The sequence below is a fragment of the Chiloscyllium punctatum genome, chromosome 20, assembly GCF_047496795.1.
Source record: "Chiloscyllium punctatum isolate Juve2018m chromosome 20, sChiPun1.3, whole genome shotgun sequence".
NCBI lineage: Eukaryota > Metazoa > Chordata > Chondrichthyes > Orectolobiformes > Hemiscylliidae > Chiloscyllium > Chiloscyllium punctatum.
Genome location: NC_092758.1, coordinates 25077527 through 25102247, shown reverse-complemented (window position 1 = coordinate 25102247; position 24721 = coordinate 25077527). Strand labels below are relative to the sequence as shown.

Sequence of the window (24721 nt, the reverse complement as noted above, 5' to 3'; positions counted from 1 at the left end):
CCATCTGTCATTTCTTTGCCCAACTCTCCAATCTAATAATTCTGCTGCATGGTCTGACAGTCCCCTTCACTATTTGCTATTCCACCAATCTTAGTGTCATCTGCAAACTTGCTAATCAGAGCACCTATACCTTCCTCCAGATCAAATATGAAAATCACAGACAAGAGTGGTCCCAGCATGGATCCCTGTAGAACACCACTGGTTACAATTCGCCATTTTGAGAAACTCCCTTCCACTACTACTCTGTCTCCTGTTGCCAAGCCAGTACTCTATCCATCTAGCTCGTACACCCTGGACACCATGCAACTTCACTTTCTCCATCAGCCTACCACAGGGAACCTTCTCAAACACCTTACTGAAATCCATGTATATGACATCTATAGCCTTTCCCTCATCAATCAACTTGTCACTTCCTCAAAGAATTCTATTAGGTTGGTAAGACATGACCTTCCCTGCACAAAACCATTCTCGAAAAATCATTACACATAATGTTGTGCTGCTTATATGAAATCAATTTTCAATTGTATATGTGTTCTTTTGTTGCAACTGAGGAGATTAGACAGTCAAAAAGACACTAGGGGATACCATTGGACCAAGGTATTCATGCAACCTTTCGGAGCTATTCTGCCTAATGGAGAGAGAGCACTGATAATCAAATATGGCATTTGTGCAATAGTTAGAGAACACCTTGCCACAGCAGATCAGATGAAGAATTGCTTTAGAGATGATGAAAGATAGTAGTAAGAGAAAGAGGGCAGTGCTGGGAATAGCTACAATGTGGGACAAAGTATGCAACAATAAATCTTGGGTGTTTGTTATAGCGATGACAATAATTATGGGTGACTTTAATTGCATATAAACTGGAGAATCCAATTGGCAGTAATAGCCTGGATAAGGAGTTCAATGAATGCTTTTAAGAGCAGGTAATATTAGATTTGATACGGTATAGTGTTTAATTAACCTCCGAGGCTGCCTTGGGTGACGGTGACTGCAATATGATTTGATTATTTTGGGATTCCTGATGAAGGGCTTTTGCCTGAAACATTGACTCACCTGGCTCCTCAGATGCTGCCTGACCTGCTGTGGTTTTCCAGCATCACACTCTCGACTCTAATCTCCAGCATCTGCAATCCTTGCTTTCACCTGATTTACTTGTTATATCCAGAATGAAAGGGTGAATATTAGGTTCAAGACTAGTCATTTAACTCGAAGGGTAACCGTGTGAATACATAGACTGAGCTAATTGAAGTAAATTTGACTTTTCTAGGTTAGGGTGAACTCAACGGATGTACAGTGGCAGGCATTTTAGAGGGATTTTAGAATAAGTACTAGTCTGCTGTCAAAGAAATCTAAAGGGATGACCCACCATCCATGGAATCTGGCTAGGAATGTAGAAACAGATGGCAAAGGTTTCTGTGATGACTTAAAAAGGAGAAGCATACATGAAGTGAGTGTTGGCCCTTTTTGAAAGTGAAAATGGGGAGTTGATAGTAAGTATGAAATGGCAGATTTAAACAAATAAGAATTTTGCTTCTGCTTTCACTTGAGAGGGTATAAACATTATTTCAGTATTAGCTATAAATAAGGATGGGGTAAGGAGAGATAAACCTAGTGAAATTGAGTCCAGAACTAGAGGGCATAGGCTTAGGGTGAGAGAGGCAAGATATAAAAGAGACCTAAAGGGGCAACTATTTCACGCAGAGGGTGGTATGTATATGGAATGAGCTCCCAGAGGAAGTTTCCGAGCTGTACATCTCTATGACATGGGAAGGAGAACTGAACAAACTGTTGAACTGCAGACTGACAAGTCTCTAGGTCCAGGTGGACTTCAGCTTGGGGTATGAGAGGTTATTGATGCGATGGTACATGCATTGGTGTTAACTTCTCAAAATTCTCCAAATTCAGCAAAGGTTCCATCAGACTGGAAAGTAGCAAATATAAACCTTTCTATTCAAGGAGAGAGGGATGCATGAAACTGCAGGCCATTTAGCTTGATGTTTGTCATGGCGAAGGTGTTAGAATCTCTGATTGGAGATTACAGCTGTGCACTTCGAGAAACTTGATGTAATTGGGAGTCAAAAGGTCTCAAAGGGGAATTGATCTGTAACCAATGTTAGTGGAGTTCTTTGAAGGAGTAACATGAGATGTCGATTAAAGGGAAACCTGCAGAAGGATCTTCAGGAAATCCAAGAAGAGGATAACAAAGTACCATGTTAAAGGTTATTGTAGAAAATAAAAGCACAAAGTATAGGAGGTGACATTTAGAATGGATGGGAGATTGGCTGAAAACCATATGCATTATTGAGTGTTTATCTGATTGACAGGATCTGTGTCTAGGCCTTACCTTTTTGTGATTTGCACCAATGACTTAATGAGAGGAGTAAAGACAGGGTAGCTAAATTCACAATTGACTAAGATGGGTTGGAAAATATGCTGTAAAGTATTCCTAGGTTACAGGTGGATGAAGATGCATTCAGTGGGCATGAAATTAATGGATGGAATATCATGTGGGAAAATGTGAAGTTCTTCACTTTAGGAAGAGTGAAATCATAAAGAATTAGTTAAATGAATACTGACTGACTGACTGCAGAATTTAGAGGTGTAGAGGGATTCAGGAGTTCTACTGCATGAGTTACCAAAAGCATGTAGATACAAAACAAAGGTAATGCAAAGCTATGTTTTATTATGATATAAATTTAATATGTTATGTTATGCTTCACTTATGCAGGCCACTGAGGCCATATTCCCAAATATTCTGTGCAGTTTTAATTTCCTAACTTAAGGAAGAATATAAAATGCATTGAAGGTGGTTCAGAGTATGTTTATTATATATCTGGATGAATGGATTAATTTGAGGATAGGTTAGTCAGACTAGTCTTCTTTTCACTTCTGTTTAGAACAGGTGAGGGATGACCTGATTGAAGTGTATAAGATCCTGAACCATCTTGATAAAGTGGAGTTGAAAAAGATGTTTCATTCTCAGTGTTAGCAGGGGCACTGTTAAAATTAGTGTCTTTAGAGGAGATGAGAGTTTTTCTGAGGGTTGTGCAACTTTAGGATTCTCTGCTTCTGAAATGAGCTCATTAAATATTTTTAAGGCAGGAGTGCATAGATTGCCCTTAGAAAGGGGATGTGAAGGTTTTTAAGGTGTGATGGAGATGTAGAATTTGAAACGCACCACACACGATCAGTGTGACCTTATTGAATGGTGGATTGAGTTCAAGGAGTTAAATGGTTTACTTCTCCTATTTTGTGTTTGTATGAGACCAAGCAGGTAGGATGAGTTGTGCTGTGAAGAATATATGCAGGAATTTTAGGCGTGACAACACAGATTCCCCATGGCAGTGCAAGTGACTGAACATGAAATCTGTGGCCCAGCAATAAAGAACTTGGTACAATACTTTTTTCAAGTTTAAAAATCATAACATTTGTTAACTTGTACTCCAGTGATGGAATCATTTGCTAGTAAGTACAAAATTGGTCCAAGGATAGAAGGAAGAATCTGGCCTAGAGAAAATGCTAATGACCAAATGCACCATCAGAACAAGACCAGTCACGAGCCTATCTTGAGAAATGCACATCTCGATGGGTCCTTGAAAATCATACAAACGGCTATATTGTCATCAAAAATCCAAGGTGTGCTTAACTGGGCCAAATCAAACTCTAAATCCAGCAGATTTTCAGGGCAATAGCTATTCGAGGTAGCTAGGTTTCGAACAAAGCTAGTCTTGTGTTAAGAGTAACATTGTTCCAAGATTACCAAGAAATTGCCTCCATGCCAAACCAAATCCTAGTGGTTCATAGGACACTGGGAGACATGAGTACCCATTAAGTCCTGTCAAAAGTATCAATAATCAAGAACTCTGCACAAAAACACTCATTGCAGTAATATTGAGAGGTCGAACATTGCTGGATCAACCTTTTTAGATGAGTGTCTCAACAATTCGTTAAAGGATCATGTTCAGACTGAATGCAATAGATGGATGATTGACAGAGGAAGTTTCCTCCGAGTGGAAAGGTGTTCGACTTTGTATGATAATGAAATATCAAATTGTAGGATGCTTAGTGCAAAAACAATCCTTACATACAGATAAGGAAGGACACTACTTTGACTGGGACAACACAACCATCCTAGGACAAGCTGAACAGACACCCGCACAAGAATTCCTAGAAGCATGGCAATCTAATTGGAACTCTATCAACAAACACACTGACTTGTATCCCATTTACCACCCTCTGAGAAAAAGAACAGGAAGTTACATCACAACAGGAAATGACATCACCAACCCAAGGAAACACAAACATTATATAGAAAGCAGGAAACACCAACAATGCTTTGTCCGGAGGCTCACTGAGGATGTTATTTAGTACGGTGACAAAACATCTGAAAATGAATCTTCCAACTCAGCGAGCAAACCTACAGCCTGAGTTACAAACCTTCTCAAAACTTGCTAGCAAAAACGATCATCAGATGATTCAGAAAAATGCAGGATGTTTACTTCATTGGATAGAGAGTGTTATGACCAATCCTCATTTGAGGTTCCCAAGTGAGATACCCCAAACAGTTTAAGCTCCTGGGAAAAGGTCATTTAAATTACCAATGATTTTATTTTCATATTTCAAAATCATGAATGCCCATAAACATACTGGCAACTCCTATTTTCAATCATCACAATCCACTGATTTTGCAGCCTAAACATCATCCTTGAATACAATACTAGTTTAGTCTATCAGTAACTGTTTCATCTGATTTTGTTTATAAATGGACATGTGCACAAACCAGGCTTTGCAGCGTATAAGGTTTGTTCTAATCCGTTGAAGACTCTTAAACATTTTACCACAAGATGTGATAATAAATGCAAATAGTTGTTTTAGATAACTAGAAATTATGATGCAAGCCAAAATTCAAAGCTTTTCACGTTCACCTTATCCTGGTTTCTTGCAGAGGACGAACTCCAGAATGGTACAACAAAGTATTTGGCTATCACTGCGCTGCTGAACTCCTCAAGATTAGAGACTCCTTCACAGTACCTGATGCTGAACCACGGGAAACAAAAATTTGAAACAATTATGCTGTTCTGTTGTATAAGTGTTTTCATCAACTCAACAATACTTTAAGTGCCATTCATCCACAACTGGGATATCAAGCCAACAACTGCAATGGTAATGACAGATGGAAGTGGGGGACAATGGGAAAGCGAAAACACCCAAAGCAAACACTCTCTGCTCCTGATTTCACGGGGGTGGGAGGTTGAATGTGTTTAATTTGGGAAAGAAAGGTGGGCTTTGAAAAAGTACTAATGCACATCACTAATAATGGGAGTTTTAGGTCATAAATTTTGCTATTGAAATTGTAGTTTGGTCAAATACCTATAAGGTTTGCTTCCTAATTATAAGCATTTCTTCAGTGTCTTTTTGATATGTAAGCATTGTTTTGGCTTCTGCAAAGGAGGCTGTAGACTGGCTGGAAACAACATCCACAGCAAGCGGTTATGCTGCAAACAGGTGTAACAAGCAGCTGGACAGTTGCTGTGGGTGACAACAGCATGGCAACATGTCAGTACTGGGTTCATTAACACCTCAGTAATGGGGAAAGTGAGACATCTGTAATGGCAGACATCCATAGAAACACTGATCTACTCATGCAAAGAATTTTTTTGACTAATTTCACATTTCAGGGTTGCTGGTTTCTTAACAGATCTTTAACAAGAGTACTTTAAAAAGAATTTAAAGCAATTTTTCTTTTAAAGCCCTGGCACTGTAGGTCAACAAAACACCGAAAAGCAAAAGCTCTCTGCCTCTACTTGCAAAATGATCATCTAAGTATGTGCCTCTTCAATAGAAAAGATCTGTGCATGGTCACCTGATTGTCATAATGCTCCCAACTGGTTAATGATGCAAATCCTTCTTTCATTCTGTATAGAGACAATGACCGCGAGTGCAGTCAATTAATCCTAACAACTCATTTTGTTGTTTTACTACTTTGTTTTAACGGATATTAGGTGTTCATAGCCCAATTGATTAACTTCAAAAGATTTCCCTCTCATTGGCTGCTTAATTTGTGTGGGCACAGAATTTTCATATGACTGATTTTAAACAAAAAAGAAAAAAAATGCTGGACGTGCTGAGTATTTCTAGCAGTATCCGAGAGGTGAGTGGGCTTTTTTTTTAAACACCTGTTAGTTTGTGTGAGAGATGGAGAGAGGGTACAATGCAGCACATGAAAGCCAGTATTTTGCTTTCCTGCTGCTTATCGAACTGTCTCTAGTGCACCAATTGTTTTTTGGGGGGGGGTGGTGTTGATGTTTGGTGAGATTGGCAGGGGAGGTGTTGGGTGACCATGACCTTCTGGGTCTATGTAAGCCCTTTAAGTGACTAATGACAACTTTAAAAGTCTCATCCCATCATCAGTCTTTTACCCATGACATTATCCAGGGTAGATCCACACTGCAGGTAACTCATGAACTGTTATTAGGCAAGGGGTGGAGTACCTCCTATTTGAATACGCCTTCAAGGCCTTATTCATGATTTGGATGGCAGCTCTGTAGGACTGGACTTTCTCTCTCCCAAAAAATGGCAGTTTCTCCTTTTAAAGCCATTAACACTAGTCCAAGAAATTACGTTTGGGCAGTAATTGATACAATGAGTGATCTCTCTCCAACGTTTTTAGCCAGAGTGACAGGGCCACACTTTCCCATTAAAATCTAGCCTAATGTTTCAAGTCTTGCCTTTCTTTGACTATCTGAAACAGTCATTTTGTTTATCTCCCAGTGCTACCAATTCTGAATTTCCAGCATTTGCAATATTAAACTTTCAAAACTAATTCTAATTTTGTAATGCAACTCCTCCACTTCTCTCCAACCCTCTGCTATGAAAAGGGTGACAATCTCCATGTCTTGGCAAACTACATCAGAAATAATGATCAAAGCGATCAGAAGTGTTGCAAATGGTATAAAACCTTTATTATGAATAGGAATTTGTCAGTTGACAATTGAGTAAAAAATAGAGATTTAATTTGTGTTGTGGAAGTTGAGCTAAATTGAGAATTTTACTATTTCACGGAACACTTTTTATTTGCTTTTACTGAAACAAAATTTCTTAAATGGTATTTTTAAGCTTGTATATTATATGACCTTTGCGAGATCTTGTGCTGACTCTTTGACAAGAAATTCTTTGAGCGATGGAGATGATGATCGATCTTTCCTCCATTTTAGCAATACGAAGTAATTGAGGAATTTGTAACTTGAGCTACACCATTCAGGCAAGCTATCACCAGTTTACTTATCAAAGGGTTAACTGATTTTTGTAAAACTTTTTTTTTAGCCAACTGTGACTACCCTGGTTCATGTTGGTATTTACTATTCAAATTACATTTGTAGTCATTGTAAGGACTGCAGTGCCCATTTTACAGAGTTAAGATTAACCCCATTGATCCCTGCTTCAGTTTAAAAAAAACAGCAAATGAGTGGCCCATATAATTTCAAACTGTACATCAATGAACTAAACAAATGATTATTGTTCTTTCCAACCTTTCTCTCAATGATGCTGAATGCCAAGTAGGACCAATTGTAAACTAAACAAATATTCTGCACAAGTATTGATTCCATTCCTATTTCTTGTAACAAGTATAACAATTTTACATTGTGGTATCATTTATTAAAGGTGTACAGATACTACTCCAGTTGGTAACTTCAAGGATACCTGAGCTGTTGATCACTTTCATTTGGTATAAGACCTGTCATTCAACATGCTGGATTCCTGTTTTTAAAAAAAACTGCAGCTATTTATGTTACGTAACATTTGATTTTATTACAATACCATAATTAAGGAAATCAAATTACATTTTTATCTATTTATGTGCATAAATACATTTTGTATTTTCATTATGTAAATATATTTAGTGCATCATAAACTCAATCTAATTACTAAATATGTAATGATGAAAGCAATTGTTTATAAATCATCTCTCTTGGTCTCTTGTGTCTGTCAGAGTAAGATTACAAGCACAAATTTCACATTTCCCCTGTCTCTACAGTTTATTTGTGCCATACAACATTTAAGAATAAAAGGCCAGCAATCAACTTACTTTCAAGATGGAATTGCACTTTTCTCAGCACCTAATCATAGGATTGTGTTTTACTGCAAATGGGAACTAGGGTTGTACAACAGTTGAGATCACTTCAGGAACTTTTGTGAACAAATACCCGATTCACAAAATTGCTTTTTAGTTCAGTTCTGAAGAGACGTGAACTGCTTTCTTCCTGCGGATACTGCCAAACCTGCTGAGTTTTGCCAGCAATTTGCTGTTGTTTCAGATCTCTATCTGCAGTTTGTTTCACTTTAGATTGGGTCATGAAAGAATTATTCATCTGAAATAAGGACTGCTGTTAGCTTTCCTGCTATATTCCATTGCAACCTCCAACCATGGCAAGTTTGTAACAAAAATACATGAGATGCTTGAGAGCATGTGAAGTCTGATACAGGTACAATTTTCCTCAGATAGCAAGGAATACTAGGTGAAAGTTCATCTTGGTCACTGCATTATCCATTCTTGACACATGGCTATCTTGGACAAGACCAGCATTTTGATTAAATTTGATTCCCTACAGTGTGGGCTTGTGGAAACAGGCCCTGCGGCCCAACATCGACCCTCTGACTAATGCACCAAACACCATGGACAATTTTAGCATAGCCAATCCACCTGACCTGCACATTTTTGAACTGTGGGAGGAAACCAGAGCATCCGGAGGAAACCCATACAGACATGGGGAGAATGTGCAAACTCCACACAGTCACTGAAGACTGGAATTGAGACCCTGGTGCTGAGAGGCATCAGTGCTTGCCACCGTGCTGCCTGGAATTGTTGTCCATCCCTAATTTTCGTTGGCCTGGTAAGAGACTATATTCATTTCAAAGGGTGGTTGAGGTCTGAAGCCATAGAGAGGGAAGGATGATTGGTACTAGTGAACCTGGGTGGATTTTTATGCCACTTTTAGTAATGGTGACCCTGACTAGACTATAATTCATAATACTTTACTTTATATTAACTTGACAGCTGAAGTTAAATTCCACTAATTGCCAGGGATTGATCTGAACTCTAATCCAGACTGATGATCTTGGAGTAACTGGTCTAGTAACATTGCCACAAAGCTATTATCTTCTTTGAGGGGACATGGTGCATTTTGGTACTTTTTGTCAAAATTTGAGATGAAAAGAATCATATTCAATGTTGGAACATAGTGGAGCTAGACACAAACTTTTTTTTACTGTAGCATTTTAATCAAGATATGTAACTGCATCAAAAGATTATGAAAGCAATTGTTACTGTAGCAAAATTACATCTTCTCAACAGGCTTAATTCCCAGGATAGCAAAACTCTCTGCCATGACAGAAGCAGTAGCATCACACAAAAGCATCCTCCACATGTTCACTTTTACAACCTCACCTGAGTAAAAAAGAAACACATCGTGTAATGGATTAGGAACAGGTTGGAATATCAAATACTGCACTTTAGAATTAGCTTTACATGTATTTAGATTCTAAAATAGCCCACTAATCTGCATTTAACCAGTGCACATTATTGTCACTGGGGTTGTAGGCACTACAAAATGTTTAAACATTATCTTTCAACAGACAATTTTCATCTGTTTGAAACAACAAGACCGAATGAGAGTAAACTACATCAAGCATCTTTGAGATCAGCAAATTCTGCTAGGCACTGTGAGTGATTAACATTTTTTTTAAAAAACCTGCAAGATCCAAGAGGCAGCAGAGAGTGGAAAATATGCAGAGGTTGGAGACAAAGAATATCTCTGGGAGGGCAGAGGAAAAGGCAAACCATGAAGATTTAAAAGTAGTAATTCATAAAAGTTCACCTCATTAACCATGAAACTAAAGTGACCCCACAGAAGCATTGTATCAACGCAAAAATAAGAGGTCAACATAACTTTCCACCTTGAGTCTGGACAATTTATCCTTGGTGTTTTGTTTACCCTGTATATTCTTTTCCAGTTATAGTATATTGTTGAACAGTTTGTTTTTGTCTGTCATAATCATTCGTGTTTTCTGTGCATGTTTGGAATTTCAAAAGTTATAGTTTAAGATGCATAAATTGAAATCATTTTCACTCAATTTTTGTGTAAGTGTAAGAATAAGGCTTTTTTTTGTTAATGAAAAAAAACCTGATGTGAATTCCTTTTTGCCACTTTGCTTGACTGCTACAAAGGACAATGTGACAGCTTGTGAAACTGGAGTGTGATTAGTGGTGCACGTTTCCCAGTTAAGCTGTGACAACCCCAATTAAAATGTTAAATGACCATTTCAATTTTCCGTGTTATTGAGAGGAGTTGAATCTCTTCACCGCTTTTACACAGTCAATCTAAAACTACCCAAGGTGCAAAAATATAGTTTAACTTACCAGTTTGCCTGTCCTTCTCCACACAGTAACAGTTATCATAGAACTCTGTGAAGGTTGTGGCCAGTTCAAAGAGGTAGTCGCAGAGAGTATGCAGGTATAGGTCATCCAGGATTTTGTTGATGATTTCTGGGAATCGCAGAATGCATTTACCCAACTTCCACTCTTTCTCATGACTGAGAAGGATGGTTGTTTCTGTAGCTGCTTTCCGCAGTGTTGCATCATCAATGTTTGCAAGCCGGGTAATGGATCTGGAAAAGATTTCACATGAAAAACTATGATTGCGACTACACTTTGTCATCTTTGTTAATCCCCTGCATACTGAGAAACCCATATGATTTTCTTTTTCCGTGATGCTCTACACCATCGATATAGAACATCTAAACACATTCCAGATAAGAATTGATAAAAGGAGTGCTATTGTTAAATCTGGGACAAAGTGTGGAGTGACTGAAGGTTTACACTGCTGGATGGGATCCCAATCTTAACAGTACCTTGTTCTAGTTTCAGGCTCATGTGTTAGTAGAGCAGGTAAGTATCAGATCATATTGTTGATTTCTACCTTGCAGTTGGTGGAAAGGCTTACAGGAGTCAAAAGTGATTCACTTGCTGCAGAATACCCTACCTGTCACATGCTCTTGAGCCACAGAATTATCCAGCTGAGTTTGATTAATGAAAGTACAAATTTGATGATGGTACTGCTATTGAATGTCAAGAGGTGATTAAATTCTCTCTTGCTTGAAATGGTACTGTTGCCTACACTTGTGTAGCACATCACTTTCCATTTTATAGCCCAAGCTTGAGCATTGTCACTTCAATTTTATAAGGCCTCCTGGATATCCTAGCCACTGACAGTAAAATGAGAATATTGTTTACATGCATTAGTGGCTCTCACTGTACTGTCAAAGACAAGATATTCTAAAGATTGAAGTGGTTGAAAAGTTGAATATGTTATATTGTAATGACTGGAGAACTGTTAGAAATTAAATGGAATATCAATTTAAGTCCCATGAGGACCTTCAAGGCTGATACTTGGTGGTGGCTGGATAAGCTGGCATGCTCATTTTCAATATATGTGAACCCTTGGAGTGGGAGCGCTCATTGAAAGTTGTTTATAAATTTGGGTTTCTGTTTATTACTCCATTTATCTGAAGACTGACTGGTTGGTTATAAAGAACAAAGTTTCTGCAGTTAAGTGAACTTTTGGGAATAAACATTTTTCAAAAATGTATCTTCACAGTAAACATATCACTATGAAATAACATTGAGAAGCTGCTTTTACAGCTCTCTGAGCACCTCTAGTGGTACAAATTTGATACTGACACCTCATATAAATAAAAACAAATGCTAGAAAAAACCCCTCCAGTTTGGCAATAATTGTGCAGAGAGAAAGTTAATGTTTTGAGTCTAATGTGACACTTCTTTGCCACACCAGTGGTGATATGCATAATACTGACCGTATCCTATGAAGAGTAACATGTCTTCAAAGGTGTCTCACCTGATTCTAGTGAAGGCATACAGCAAATAGGCTGCTGTGTTTCCCCTGTCATCCAACATTTTATCAAAGGAGAAGATATAATCATTGGTCCGATTATGAGAAAGGTCAGCATATTTGATGCAGCCATATGCAACAGCTTCCTGTGCTGCCTTAAGCTCATCAGATGTCAATACCTATAAGAGGGAGGGGAAAAAAAAGTTGTGGGTACTTCAGATCACAGAAAGCAGGGACAGAAGAACTGACAGACTGAAATATAATGTTTCAACCCAGGCACCAGAAACAGCCCTGTCAACACTGCAAAGTTGTCCTTACTAATATCCAGGGGCTACTCCCAAAATTGGGAGTGTTGTCTTACAGACTAGGTAAACAACAACTCCACATAGTCATATTTTCAGAATCATACCTTAATTTAAATTTTAAATGGAGGTGAAGTCTTTGATGCAACATATGCCTCCATGTGCTAGACACTACCATTCCACTGGCAGGACAGTGATATAAAGTCAGGAATCAGTTGCACTGGAAGTCCTCAACTTTGACTCCAGATCCCACGTGGTCTCATGGCCTCAGATTAAACATAATTGTTGTTTACCATGTATTATCTTCCCTATAGAATAATACTTGGATGCAGCAGTGAGGATGGCAAGGGTGCAAAACATAGACATTTTAATATCCGCAATTAAGTGATTTGACAGTAGTACTACTGATCGAGCTGGTCAGATCCTATAGGGCATAAATGCTGGACTTGGTCTGGTGATAAGTGGTCATGGAACCAGCAAGATGAGATGACAGGATCGATAAGAGTGACCACTGCACAATTTTTATAGAGACAAAGTCCCACCTTCATATTGCGAATACCCTCCATCATGCTGTGTGACACTACTGTCATGCCAAATGGGTCGAGCAAAACAAAACTAGGCATCCATAAGGGGCTGTTTATTCCACGTAATACGGTTGGAGGTATTGGTTATTGACAGGCTATGGGCCCTACCAACATTTCAGCAATAGTACTGAAGCTGATCCCCAAGCCAAGCTCTTCCAGTATAATTCCAACACTAACATCAACCCAACAATGTGGGAAATTGCCCAAGCTTGTCTTCTACACAAGAATTAGGTCAAATCAAATCCATCCACATACTGCCCATTATTCTACTCTCAATCATCAGTGAAATATTGGAAAATGTCATCCATAGCATTATCAAGCAGTACCTGTTCAGCAATAACCTGCTCACTGACAGCCAGTTTGGGCTCCGCCAGGCCTACCTAGATCTTGACCTCACTGAAACATGAGCTCAAACGTGGACAAAAGAACGGAATCCCAGAGGCGAGTTGAAAATGACAACCCTCAACATCATGGCTGCATTCAATGAAGTGTGGCATCAAGAAGCCCTGGGAAACTTGGAATCAAATGATATCGGGGGGGGGGGGGGGAAGAGAAGAGAAAAAGTCTCCAGTGGTTAGAGTAATACCTGGCAGACTAGAAGATGGGTGAGGTTGTTGGAAGTAAAGTGTCACAGATCCAGGAAATTTCTGCAAGAGTTCCTAAGGGCTGTGTCCTAGGCCCAATTATTTTCAGCTACCTCATCAATGACCTTCCCTCCATCTTAAGGTCAGAACTGAGGATGGTCAATGATTGCACAATGTTCAGGACCACTCACAACTTTTCAGATAATGAAGCCATCCATGTTTAAATGCAACAAGTGGCAAATAACATTCTCAACCTCACTATCCTGCTTGTTCCTGATTACCTAACTGTTGATGCCCTTGCTTATTAAAATTCTGTCTATATAAGCCTCAAATATACTTAAACTACCCAACCTCTACAGTCCCTTTCAGCAGAAAAAGTGTTCAAATGTAACATGCAGCAAGCAACATTCGGGTCATGTAAATGTCAGAAAATGAACATCTCCACTAAGAGACAACACTGCCCCTTGAAATTCAATGGTATCGCCATCTCCCACTATCAACATTGCTGGGTTTACCATTGACCAGAAGGTCACCTCGACTCACCATGTAAACACAGTAGCCATTAGTGCAGGTCATAGGCTAGGAATACTGTGGCGTGCAACTCATCCTCTGACTCTCCAAAGCCCATCCAACGTCTACAAGACAGGTCTTGAGTATAATGCTGTACTCTCCATTTTCTGGATGACTATGGTTCCACAAATATCCACAAGCAGCCAATCCCACCACCATCAAAGCTCAGTAGCAAGTGTGTGTACTATCTACAAGATGCACTGCAGAAATTTGCCACAGATCCTTAGAAAGCACCTTCCAAACCCACAAAGACTTCAACCTCAAAAGGACAAGGGCAGCAGCAGATATGTGAGAAAACCACCACCTACAAGTTCCCCTCCAAGCCACTCACCATCCCAACTTTGAAATATATTATTGTTTGCTGCATTTTGTATCGCTGGGCCCAAATCCTGGAATTTTCTAAGAGCATTGTGGCTGAACCTACATCACAAGGACTGCCGTGCTTCAAGGAGCAAGCTCACTACCACCTTCTCAACGACAAATGGGACAAGCATCAAATGCTGACCAGCCAATGATGTCCAAGAATGAATAAAAGTATAATTTTATCACACTTACAATTTCAACTAATTACTCACTTCTTTAAGTACTTCACTGGACATTCTACTACTATAGTCATGTATGTGTTTCTTTTCCGCACTGCTTTTCTGCTCCACTGCATTTGTTTTTCATTTCTTATTACTGCTCAGCTTTCGTTTCTTCCTATTCTGATGAAAGAGTTGAAACACTACCTTGATCATCCTTTCCACAGATGCGGACGGGATTCAGGACTTAGAAATATTTTCAGTTTATTTAAGATAAAGCCTCTATATGGTTTTGCTTTTCCCCCGTCTCTGCAACTGTCCCACATTTGAACATCAATCCACATTTCCTTCCCCTTGCCTCTGGCAGTCATGACAATAACTGCCTAGATCCTGAGCTCTAGAACTTTTCTTTAAACCCCTTCATGCAACATCCTTTTCTGTTTCTTTAAGACACACCTTAAAGAGGTGGGTGTTAAGCAAGTTTTGGGTCACCTATCCTAATTTCCACCATTTTGGTTCAATGTAAAATTTTGTCTCTGCAATGCCTTGAGACATTTTTCTACAATGAAGATAATGTATAAATATCAAATGTTGTGATCTGAGGAGTATTTTTCATGACAAGCTTTAAATATGATTTATCCTATCCTTCCTTTTTGTTCTTTTAAGATAATTGGAAAAAATACTCCACTACCTCTATGAATACATCCATTCTCACCAGCTTTCCACATGTTTTTTTCTTTTAAGGTGAAGAAAAATGAAGAAGAAATGAGTAGCAAAGACTTTATTACAACTAAAAGTCATTACCTTGTCTCGTTCCTTCGCCAACAGCTTTTCCATTGATCTTTTCAGACCCTCATCCAGTAGGTCAATCAATCGTACAGTTTCACCTGACCTTGTCTTGAACTTCTTTCTATAAACAAACGTCAAAATGAAAGCTGATGTATAAAAATTCTCAAGTATTCATTTGTTGTTGATCAAATTCCAGATCACCCAAATCATTTTTCAAACTTTCTTTACTCCAAGAAGTCTGTGAGAACCTAATAAATATGTTATGGGTTGCTGTTGGGAAGGGATAGCAGTGAATTTTTGGTAGCCATGCTTTAGAGATTTAAACGCTTTCCTAATTCTGTCATGTGAGTTCTCCCTAAAGCCCAACAGTGCCACTCAATTTTCAAAACACAACTTTTTCTATAGCGGAATGATTTCTGAATTTAACCCATTTGCCTTAAATTTTGCTCTGTGGGCCCAGGTTTGCAAGGGGCTAAATCCACTCCTCATCAAACCCTTTAGCCCAGAAGAATTTAACCTCATTGAGAAATGAAAGGAGTGTGTTACCTCAGCACAATTTCTTCAAAAAGTGCAAAAACACAATGTCAGAAAGATCCACTGTTTTCAGAGGAAAATCATAATTCAATATTTAAAAGGATTATGTGCCGGAAAACCATGAAAATAAGAATTAAGAGCACTTACTTATCTTCACCTAAGACCACACCAAATCCAGTGTGTTCCACTCTGATCTTTTTGGGATCATACCAGCCAATCATCTGGGCTGCTGCAAAGAATGTCTGGAAATGGACACTCTGGAGTGGAAGTAAAAACAAGCACTTTTTAAAATTAATAAGATTGTTGCCAAGAATGATCATTCTAAAGCTCAGTTTTCCAAATTCACACACAGCAGAATGAAAGTTATGATATAGATATTAGAATAATCGTGTTATTGGCGGAGCTACTTGCTTAGTTGACTAGAAATTTGATACTCTCCAATTACTTGATGCACTACGATTTACCTTCATTTCACAAAACTTGGCAGAATTGTACACTGAGAAGAACAGTGTGGAAATCCAAATAGATATTGACAAGTTGGTGAAGTGGGTTGAGAGCTGGCAGATGAGGTTCAGTGCAGAGAAGTGTGAGGTGATACAGTTTGATTAGATTGGATTAGATTAAATTAGGTTCCCTACAGTGTGGGAACAAGCACTTCGGCCCAACCAGTCCACACCGACCCTCTGAAGAGTAATCCATCCAGACCCATTTCCATCTGACTAATGCACCTAACACTATGGGCAATTGTACCATGGCCAATTCACCTGATCTGCACATCTTTGGACTGTGGGTAGAAACTGAAGCACCCAGAGGAAACCCATGCAGACACAGGGAGAATGTGCAAACTCCACACAGCCAATCACCTGAGGCTAGAATCGAAACTGGGACCCTGCTGCTGTGAGGCAGCAGTGCTAACCACTGAGCCACCGTGCTGCCTATGGTAGGAAGATAATACAAAATATGGTAGAAAGACAACACAAAATATGGTAGAAAGACAATACAAAATAAAGAATTAAACAAAAAGACAGTAAGAAATAGAATAGGCATAGGCTGTTTGCTCTTTCAAGGGACAATGATTCCACCATTCAATAGGATCATGGTTGATTCAACGCTCCTCACATCCATTTTCCTGCCTTTTCTCCGTAACCCTTGATTCTGCTGCTGATCAAGAATCTATTGATTTTAGCAAGTACTCAGGCCCCACAACTTTCTGTGGCAAGGAATTCCAAAGACTCGGTGAAGAAATTCCTCCTTATTACAGCCTTAAATTGGCACCCCTTTCTTTTTGAAACTATACGCTCTGGTCCTGGACTTTGCTGAGTTGGGAATTTGCCCTTAAGAAATCTATATGTTTTGGTACAGAAGCAGAAGAACCTGGGTGCATATGTGTACAGATCACTAAACAGTGGCACAGCAAGTGAAGAGAGCAGTTTATAAAGCATACAGCATCATCAACTTTATTATTACGGACGTAGAGTATAACAAGGAGGTGATAGTGAACTTGTTCACCGTCAGCTGGAGTATTGTTGTTGGTGCCACATTATGGAAAAGATGTGAATACATGAAGAGAGTGCAGAAGCAATTCAAAATACTTGTTCTAGCAATGGGAAACTTCATCTTCAGATAGAAGTTGGGATTGTTCTTCGAAGAGAGAAAGTGACTGAGAGGAGATTTGATAGAGGTTTCCAACATCATGAGTGGGCTGAATACAGTACATTGAAAGAGGCTGTTCCCATTTATAAAAGGAATAAGGAGTAGGCATAGATCTGAAAAGACATGCAAAAGAAGCAAGTGTTATGCAAAAAAAAACATTTTCACTCAGTGATTAATTAGGGTATGGAATACTTTTATTTAAATTCACTCTGGGATGCTGGTCCCTAGTTGCCTTTGAGAAGGTGATGATGAGCAGCCTTCTTGAACTGCTGTAGTTCACACGCTGCCAGTTGACCCTCGATGCCCTTCGGGAGGACAGCCAAGATATTGATCCAGTGACACAGATCTACAGCAATATTGTTCCAGGTCAGGAAGAGTGGCCTTGAGGGAGGAACTTGCAGGTGTGGTGTTCCCAAGTATCTGCTGCCTTTGTCCTTTGAGCTTGGAAGGTACTATGGATCTTTGGTGAACTTCTACAGTGCAATCTTGTAGATTGTACACAATGGCAAGTTTCTGGTCAATGGCAGTCCTAAGGATGTTGATAGTTGGAGATGGCATCACGATTGAATTTCAAAGGGAAATGATTAGATTATCTCTGATTAGAGATAATCATTGCCTGGCATTTGTGTGGCATGAATGTTACTTGCCATCTGTCAGCCAAAACTAGAAATTGTCCAGATTGCGTTGCATTTCCAAAAAGGGCTGTGCATGCTGGGTCATTAAGAACATTTGATGCTGAAATGGACAGATTTTTAATCAATAGTTAGCTTATGAGGAAAAGGCAGGAAAGTTGAGTTGAGGATTATTAGATCAGTCTTGACTTCAAAGATAGGCAACAGATGAAATGGGCCAAATGGCCTATGACTGCTTCTAATCTTCAGCTCACTGAGCAATCCAGCAATCTGCAAGTTTACTTTCGAAGTAACAAAGTTGAAATCCCAAATGAGTAGATGAAAGTGTAGCAGTGTGCCTGAGAATCAAACTTACCTGCCCGCTATCCACAACATAGATGATCATATCAGCCTTCTCATCAAAAATCCTCTGTCGCAGAGCTGCTAAGTCAGAGGTGTCATATGTGTAGCCTCCATCGGATTTTTCTATTGTCAGAGGCAATGAGCATCCTGGTGGAAAAACAATTTTTCGGCCTTCGTCGAGTTGGACCAGACCTGTCAGAAAAATGATGAAACCTGGTTTTTGTCTTCAGTATGACAATAATACAAAACAAAGCTCAGCGGGTTATATTTCCTCACATAATTGTAAAATAGTTAAACGTGGAATGGTTCATTACTCCTATCATTATAGCTAGATTTCATTACATTCCACCTTATTTTACATTGTTTTTTTAATTAATATATAAAACAAAGATTTCAGATAAATAGAACAGCAAATTTCAATTAATGCGAACGAGTAACATTTGGACCGTAAAAATCAAACTCTGAAAAGCAGTTATAGATTTAGAAAGTTGTGTGCAAAATGTAAAAATTGAGAGAAACATTTCAAAATAATTTTATTTAATAGGAGCTCCAGCATTACCACATTCCAGTCTCACGATTACCTTTCTCCTCAAACATTTTTACAACGTCAACCATCATGTCTTGATAGTACGATTCTCCCCTTTCAATCAGTTTTATATCCAGATAGTCATAAATTTTCTGGAATTCTGGGAAACAATTTACAAATTTAGAACAAAGCGTTGGCAGCTGTTGCTGAAAATCACTCAAACTTGGAAAACAAGTGCTGTAAACCAATAACACAAAGTGTAGAATAGAACACCCATATCAGTGAGAAAAACAAAGTATCCCAGGGAAATAAATAGATCTGTCAACTTTTATGCTTTACTAAATACCTCAGAGCCCAGATTCGCTCAAAGTAAGCATCTCGACAACTGTAACCTTTCCTCTTTCACAACACACTTGAGGAACTACACCATTTTAGCCAAGGGGATCCATATGGTAATAAACAAAACTTTAGTCTAAGAAGACTTGGATGCCATGAGATCTACAAGCTCCTCCTACTTAACAAGACTATAATCCCCACCACAAATGCAATTAAAGAACTTTCAAGATGAGACTTGATCATACTAATGCACAAAAAATAACTCAACTCACCCTATGGGACCTTATAAGCAATACCTATGAGAACTTCAGGAAGATGTACATTCAGTTGAATGGTTGAAAAATTGGCAAATGGAATTCAATCTACAGAAGTGTAACATTATGCATTTGAGGAGGGCAGACAAAGCAAGTGGGTAAGCAACAGGTAGAAAGATATTGAAAGGGGTAGAAGTATGTCAAGACCTTGGAGACACATTCTTGAAGATGGCAGGACAAGTGGATAATGTGGCAAAATTTGGGATTCACTCTTATACAGAGGAACTTCGATTATCTGAATATCGGATTATCTGAAGAAGATCTCAAGGTCCCGATAGAAATATTACATCAAAGAGGTGTTGTCAAAACTGATCGTGTCTTTCGTATACAATTATTTGAAGTGAAGTCGGCTTACTGGAATGCTGCCGAAAACAGTCCTGGACGTCGATGAGAGCCCAGGAACCATCTCCAAATGATTGACCTTCCGTCCTGTCTCCCTCTCCCCACACTCTCCCAAGAGTTCTACACAGGGGCGTACCCTAAAACCCTTGACCCAGATAATCTCTCCAACATTATCCTTCCAGGGCAGAGAGTGGGAACTTGTCAAAACATGTTGGCTTTTTGTGCGCGCGCTAGTGGCAGCAACAGTTTTGCTGTTGGTATCCAGTCCAGCTGCCGTCTCCATTGGGGGGGCTGGGGGGTTGGAGGATGCAGTGTTGCGTGGTGTGCTACTACCTAGTCTCCTGAATGGGGTGCAGACATAGCAAGTGCTCACTCTGTCAAGCCCATTGAAGTGAAGCAGCAGCAGGGGGGGGGGGCTTCAGCAATGTTGAAGTGTGTGCCTGCTCAAAAACAAACCCCAAGACAGACAGAGGGAGGAAGGCAGACAGAGCAAGGAAAAAGCAAACTTCAGAAAACTCAAGAATCCCAGAAGAGAGGCACTGAATCAATTATCCAAACAAAATCCTGTCCACCCGTCTCGTTCAGATAATCGGGGTTCCTCTGTATTGGGCAGGGTACTGAATACAAGAGCAGAAAGTGGGAGGCGATAGCCTGGTGGTATTATCACTGGACTTTTAATCCAGAGATCCAGATAACATTCTGGGCACCAGAGTTCAAATCCCATCATGGCAATTGAATTTGAATTCAACAAACATCTGGAATTAAGAATTGTGACAATACTGTTCCTTTAACAAGGTTATGCTGTCCTTGGCACTTTTGTTTCCCCCAGAGAGGTCATAAAAGCAGTCATTCCGTAAGATCTAGGTTTGAAGGACTTTAGGGCCAATTTGATTATAGCAAACAGATACTGCCTCAGAAAAAAAGGCTTTCAAGTTTTAGAAAAAATCAGTAATCTTGTAAACAAATTTTATTTTGTTTAAAACTAAGTGGTTTGAGCATCTACATCACTCCTGGAATATCCACTCAACACCTGTTTAAAACAACTAGCAAAGTTAGGGTCTGGGCTACTTTCTTGAAATTTTTCGAGGGGGCTGGCTTGGTCCATAACAGATTGGGGGCTTTTTGTAGGATTTGTTCTATAGTTCCAAACTGGGATTAAGGTTACTGGACTCGAAAGCAGCGAGTGTAAGTGTTACTGTCTTTCGTTCCAGGTGTTGATTTCGGTTGGTTTAAACACTGCTTGGGATAGCAACGGCTCTTTCAGTCACCAAGAGTTTTCTGGGGGTGGAAGAAGTGACATTGGTATTTTGCAAAAGGTGATTATGGCCAAGCTGCTGGAATTAGCAGACAAGCTGGAGTTGGAGCTGCTTCCTTCTGTGAGGAAGGGAGAGATAATTACAGCAATAGCTCAGCATTCAAATTTGCTGGAAACACCATCAGAATCTTTAGAGATGGCTACAGTTCAATTGAAGATAAAACAGCTTGAGTTAGAGGGAAAAGACAAGGAAAAGACAACAGGAATGAAATGATTTCAATTACAATTAAAAGTAGAGAGAAAAGGAGAGAAAGGAAAGGATGAGAGAGAGACTGAACTTCAGAAATTGGCACTGAGACAAGAAAGTCAGCTTAAAATGATGGAGATGAATGCTTAAGGTAAGCATATTGAGGAAGAGAGTTAGGAAGAGCAAACCCATGGTAGCCAAAAACCTGGTGAGAAACTTTAAATACATTTAAGCATTGCCTAAATTTGATGAAAAGAATGTGGAAGCCTTTGTCATCTCATCTGAAAAGGTGTCGAAACAAATGTGGTGGCCGGTGGCCATGTGAGTTTTGTTGATCCAAACAAAACTTGTAGGTAGAGCTAGTGAGGTATTTGCATCACTATTAGGGGTGGTATCTGGGGCATATGAGGTGGTGAAGAAAGCCATCTGAAGTGGGTATGAACTTGTGCCAAAAGCCTATAATATTTCAGCAATCTAAGGGAACCTGGTCAAACCTACACAGAGTTTGAAGGGATCAAAGTAATTTTGATAGGTGGATAAGGGCATTAAAAATAGAGTTAACCTCTGTCAATTATTTTCGATGAGTTCAAAAATTCACTTCCTGAAGTAGTGAGAATTCATGTGGAAGATTATAGAGTTAAATGGCAAGACTAGCAGTTTAAATGGCTGACGATTATGAGCTGGTCCATAAATCAAAGTTTGGCTTCCAAAATCAAATCTCAATTCACGAGAGATAGAAATTGGGAAAAAAGGAAAATCCTCAAGTGGAAACGGAAAGGTAGCTTTCGAAGAAGATCATAAGGATAACTTACCACAGGGGAAAAAAGAAATCCTTGAAGGGGAAAGAGAAATTAAAAAGCTCTGATGTTTTCACTGCAATAAAGTAGGCCACATGAAATCACTGTGTTGGGGGGTGGGGGGGTTAGGAAAAGCACTGGGAAGCCTGATGTAGGAAACATGATAAGCCAGTCAATTTTGTTGGAGTGGTAATGGAAACCACAGTGGAGGCTAGAAAGCTGCATCAGAATGTACAACTAGTCAGAGATTGCTTAAGGAAGAAGTGCCAGACCTTCTTAGATCATATACCTGTGAAGGTAAAGTTTACTCGCATTGGCCAGGAGCAGCAGGTAAAAAGGTTACAATATTAAGAGATAAAGGATCGTTTCAATCTTTGATGTTGAAAGATGAGGAGGTATGTAACTCAGAAGGGCTTATGCCAGAAAAGATGTTAGTAATGCGAACTCATGGTGAGACCAGAAGTGCTCAATTATGTAGAGTGAGGTTAGAGTGTCCAGTGATGAATGGAGAAATCATGGTAGGAGTACTGGACAAATTCTCAGCTCCAGGAATACAATATGCCCTTGCTAACGATATAGATGGTCCACAGGTAGAAGTGCTGCATACTATCGTTCAAAAGCCAGTGGAAACTCAGGCAAGTGAACTATGACAGGACACATATCCTGGGATTTGTCCGGACTGAGTGGTAATGAGGTCATAGAGTAACCAGTTGAAACAGGAGAGAGATCAGAGTGGAAAGATGAAAATTTAAAGCAATTGTATCAAAAGGCATACACAGAAATATAATCTGAATTTATCCCTGAATGTTACTATCTTAAACATATCTTAATGGAGACCATCAAATATTCGGTCAAATGAGAAACGGGCAGAAGTTCATCAAGTTGTATAGCCAGTGGGTTATAGAAAGGTGTTGCAGGTAGCACACGAGCTACCACTACGGGATCATTTAGGAGTGAGAAAAACAAGCTGAAATACAAAAACATTTTGGTTTACTGGCTAAGACTGCACAAAGATATAATTGAATTTTGCCAAACATGTCATATATGTTACGTGATTGAAAAACCACAGGCAGTAATAAAACCCACACCTTTAATACCTATTCCTGCATTTGAGAAACCTTTTGCAAGAGTCTGAATTGATTGTGTAGGATCTCTACCTCAAATAAAAAGTGGTAATCAGTACATCAGACATTAAAGATCGAGTTGAGGGCTTACAGTAAAGCCTATCCAGACAATTGGGATAAGGGAATTGCATTTGTACTTTTTGCGATCAGAGATGCACCAAATGAATTGACCAAATTCAGTCCATTTGAATTAGTTTTTGGGCATGAAAGTGAGAGGACCGCTAAAATTGATCGAGAAAAAATTGGTAAGTCAGAATTCGGAGACCACATATGTTGACCATGGGTCAAATTTTGGAGAATGATTAAATAGAACCAGGGAGTTGGCTAGGCAGCATTTAAAAGTATCACAGCATACAATGAAACAGGAAGCAGACAACAAATCAAAAATTTGCTATTTTGCTCTCGGAGATAAGGTGTTAGTGTTACTTCAAGTGATATGTGAACCTTTAAAAGCAAAATTTAGTGTAACTTATCAAGTCGAAAGAAGATTGAGTGAGATGAACTATTTGACAAAGGACTCCAGACAGAAATAAATCTCTAAGAATATGTCATGTGAATGTGTTCAAAAGATATTTTGAAGGGAGGGAAAGCCAAAGGAGACTATTATTGGTTACAATACAGAGTGAAGAACCAAGTTTACAGGATTCTGAATTGGACATTCCTCAAATTAAACTGGACAAGGAGGAGGTTGTCAAAAATTGGGATAAATTGAGTTACCTTCCAGACGAAATTCCAAATGACCTGAAGAGTTATGACTATTGCTTGGAGAGATATGTGGAAATAAGCTGGGAAATACTAACCTAATTATGCGTGATGTAAATATAGGAAATGCTGTTCCCATTAAGCAACATCCTGATAGGCATAACCCTCTAAAGTTGGCACAGGTTCAAATGGAGATTAAATGCATGCTCCAAGACGACATAATCAAAGTGAGTTACAGTGACTGGAGCTCACCCATAGTAATGGTGTCAAAACCAAATGGTACCCAATAGTCAATACCATTACAAAGACTGAAAATTCTAATTCCACGTTTGGAAGCCTGTATTGAAAAGGTCAGCCAAGCAACTTGCATTTCTAAGTTGGGCATGCTCAAAGGATATTGGCAGGTACCTTTGTCTGAAACAGCGAAGACAATTTTAGCTTTTGCAACACCAGTTGGACTGTATCAGTATAAAGTCATGCCATTTGGTATGAAACATGCATCAGCTTTTCTCTGGTTTGGTTTGGTTTGGTTTGAGCAAGCAGTCATTGTGAAGCTGTTGGATCCAAAGAAACAGACCCACGCTGATCCTCCCTCTCTCAGATCTCTCCTGTAAGACCCTGTGTTTATTTTATCTTTTGTGCCAAGGGGTATTTATGGGGA

General features: G+C 39.2%; 2 protein-coding genes across 6 annotated transcripts in view; one reads left to right on the top strand and one right to left on the bottom strand.

Moving 5' to 3' along the window:
* LOC140491970 (rho GTPase-activating protein 7) overlaps positions 1 to 7949 on the top strand; it is a 186437-nt gene extending 178488 nt beyond the window's left edge. For all 4 annotated transcript variants that reach the window (XM_072590511.1, XM_072590514.1, XM_072590513.1 and 1 more), the window contains one exon: positions 4946 to 7949. In XM_072590511.1, the coding sequence (XP_072446612.1) occupies positions 4946 to 5063 (118 nt within the window). In that variant the 3' untranslated portion in view covers positions 5064 to 7949. The remainder of the gene's footprint in view (positions 1 to 4945) is intronic.
* A 1308-nt stretch (positions 7950 to 9257) lies between these two features.
* rars1 (arginyl-tRNA synthetase 1) overlaps positions 9258 to 24721 on the bottom strand; it is a 52814-nt gene continuing 37350 nt past the window's right edge. For both annotated transcript variants that reach the window (XM_072590517.1, XM_072590515.1), the window contains 7 exons: positions 18999 to 19103; positions 18431 to 18609; positions 15938 to 16047; positions 15272 to 15377; positions 11913 to 12085; positions 10418 to 10665; positions 9258 to 9445 (listed from right to left, as the gene is read on the bottom strand). In XM_072590517.1, the coding sequence (XP_072446618.1) occupies positions 9336 to 9445; positions 10418 to 10665; positions 11913 to 12085; positions 15272 to 15377; positions 15938 to 16047; positions 18431 to 18609; positions 18999 to 19103 (1031 nt within the window). In that variant the 3' untranslated portion in view covers positions 9258 to 9335. The remainder of the gene's footprint in view (positions 9446 to 10417; positions 10666 to 11912; positions 12086 to 15271; positions 15378 to 15937; positions 16048 to 18430; positions 18610 to 18998; positions 19104 to 24721) is intronic.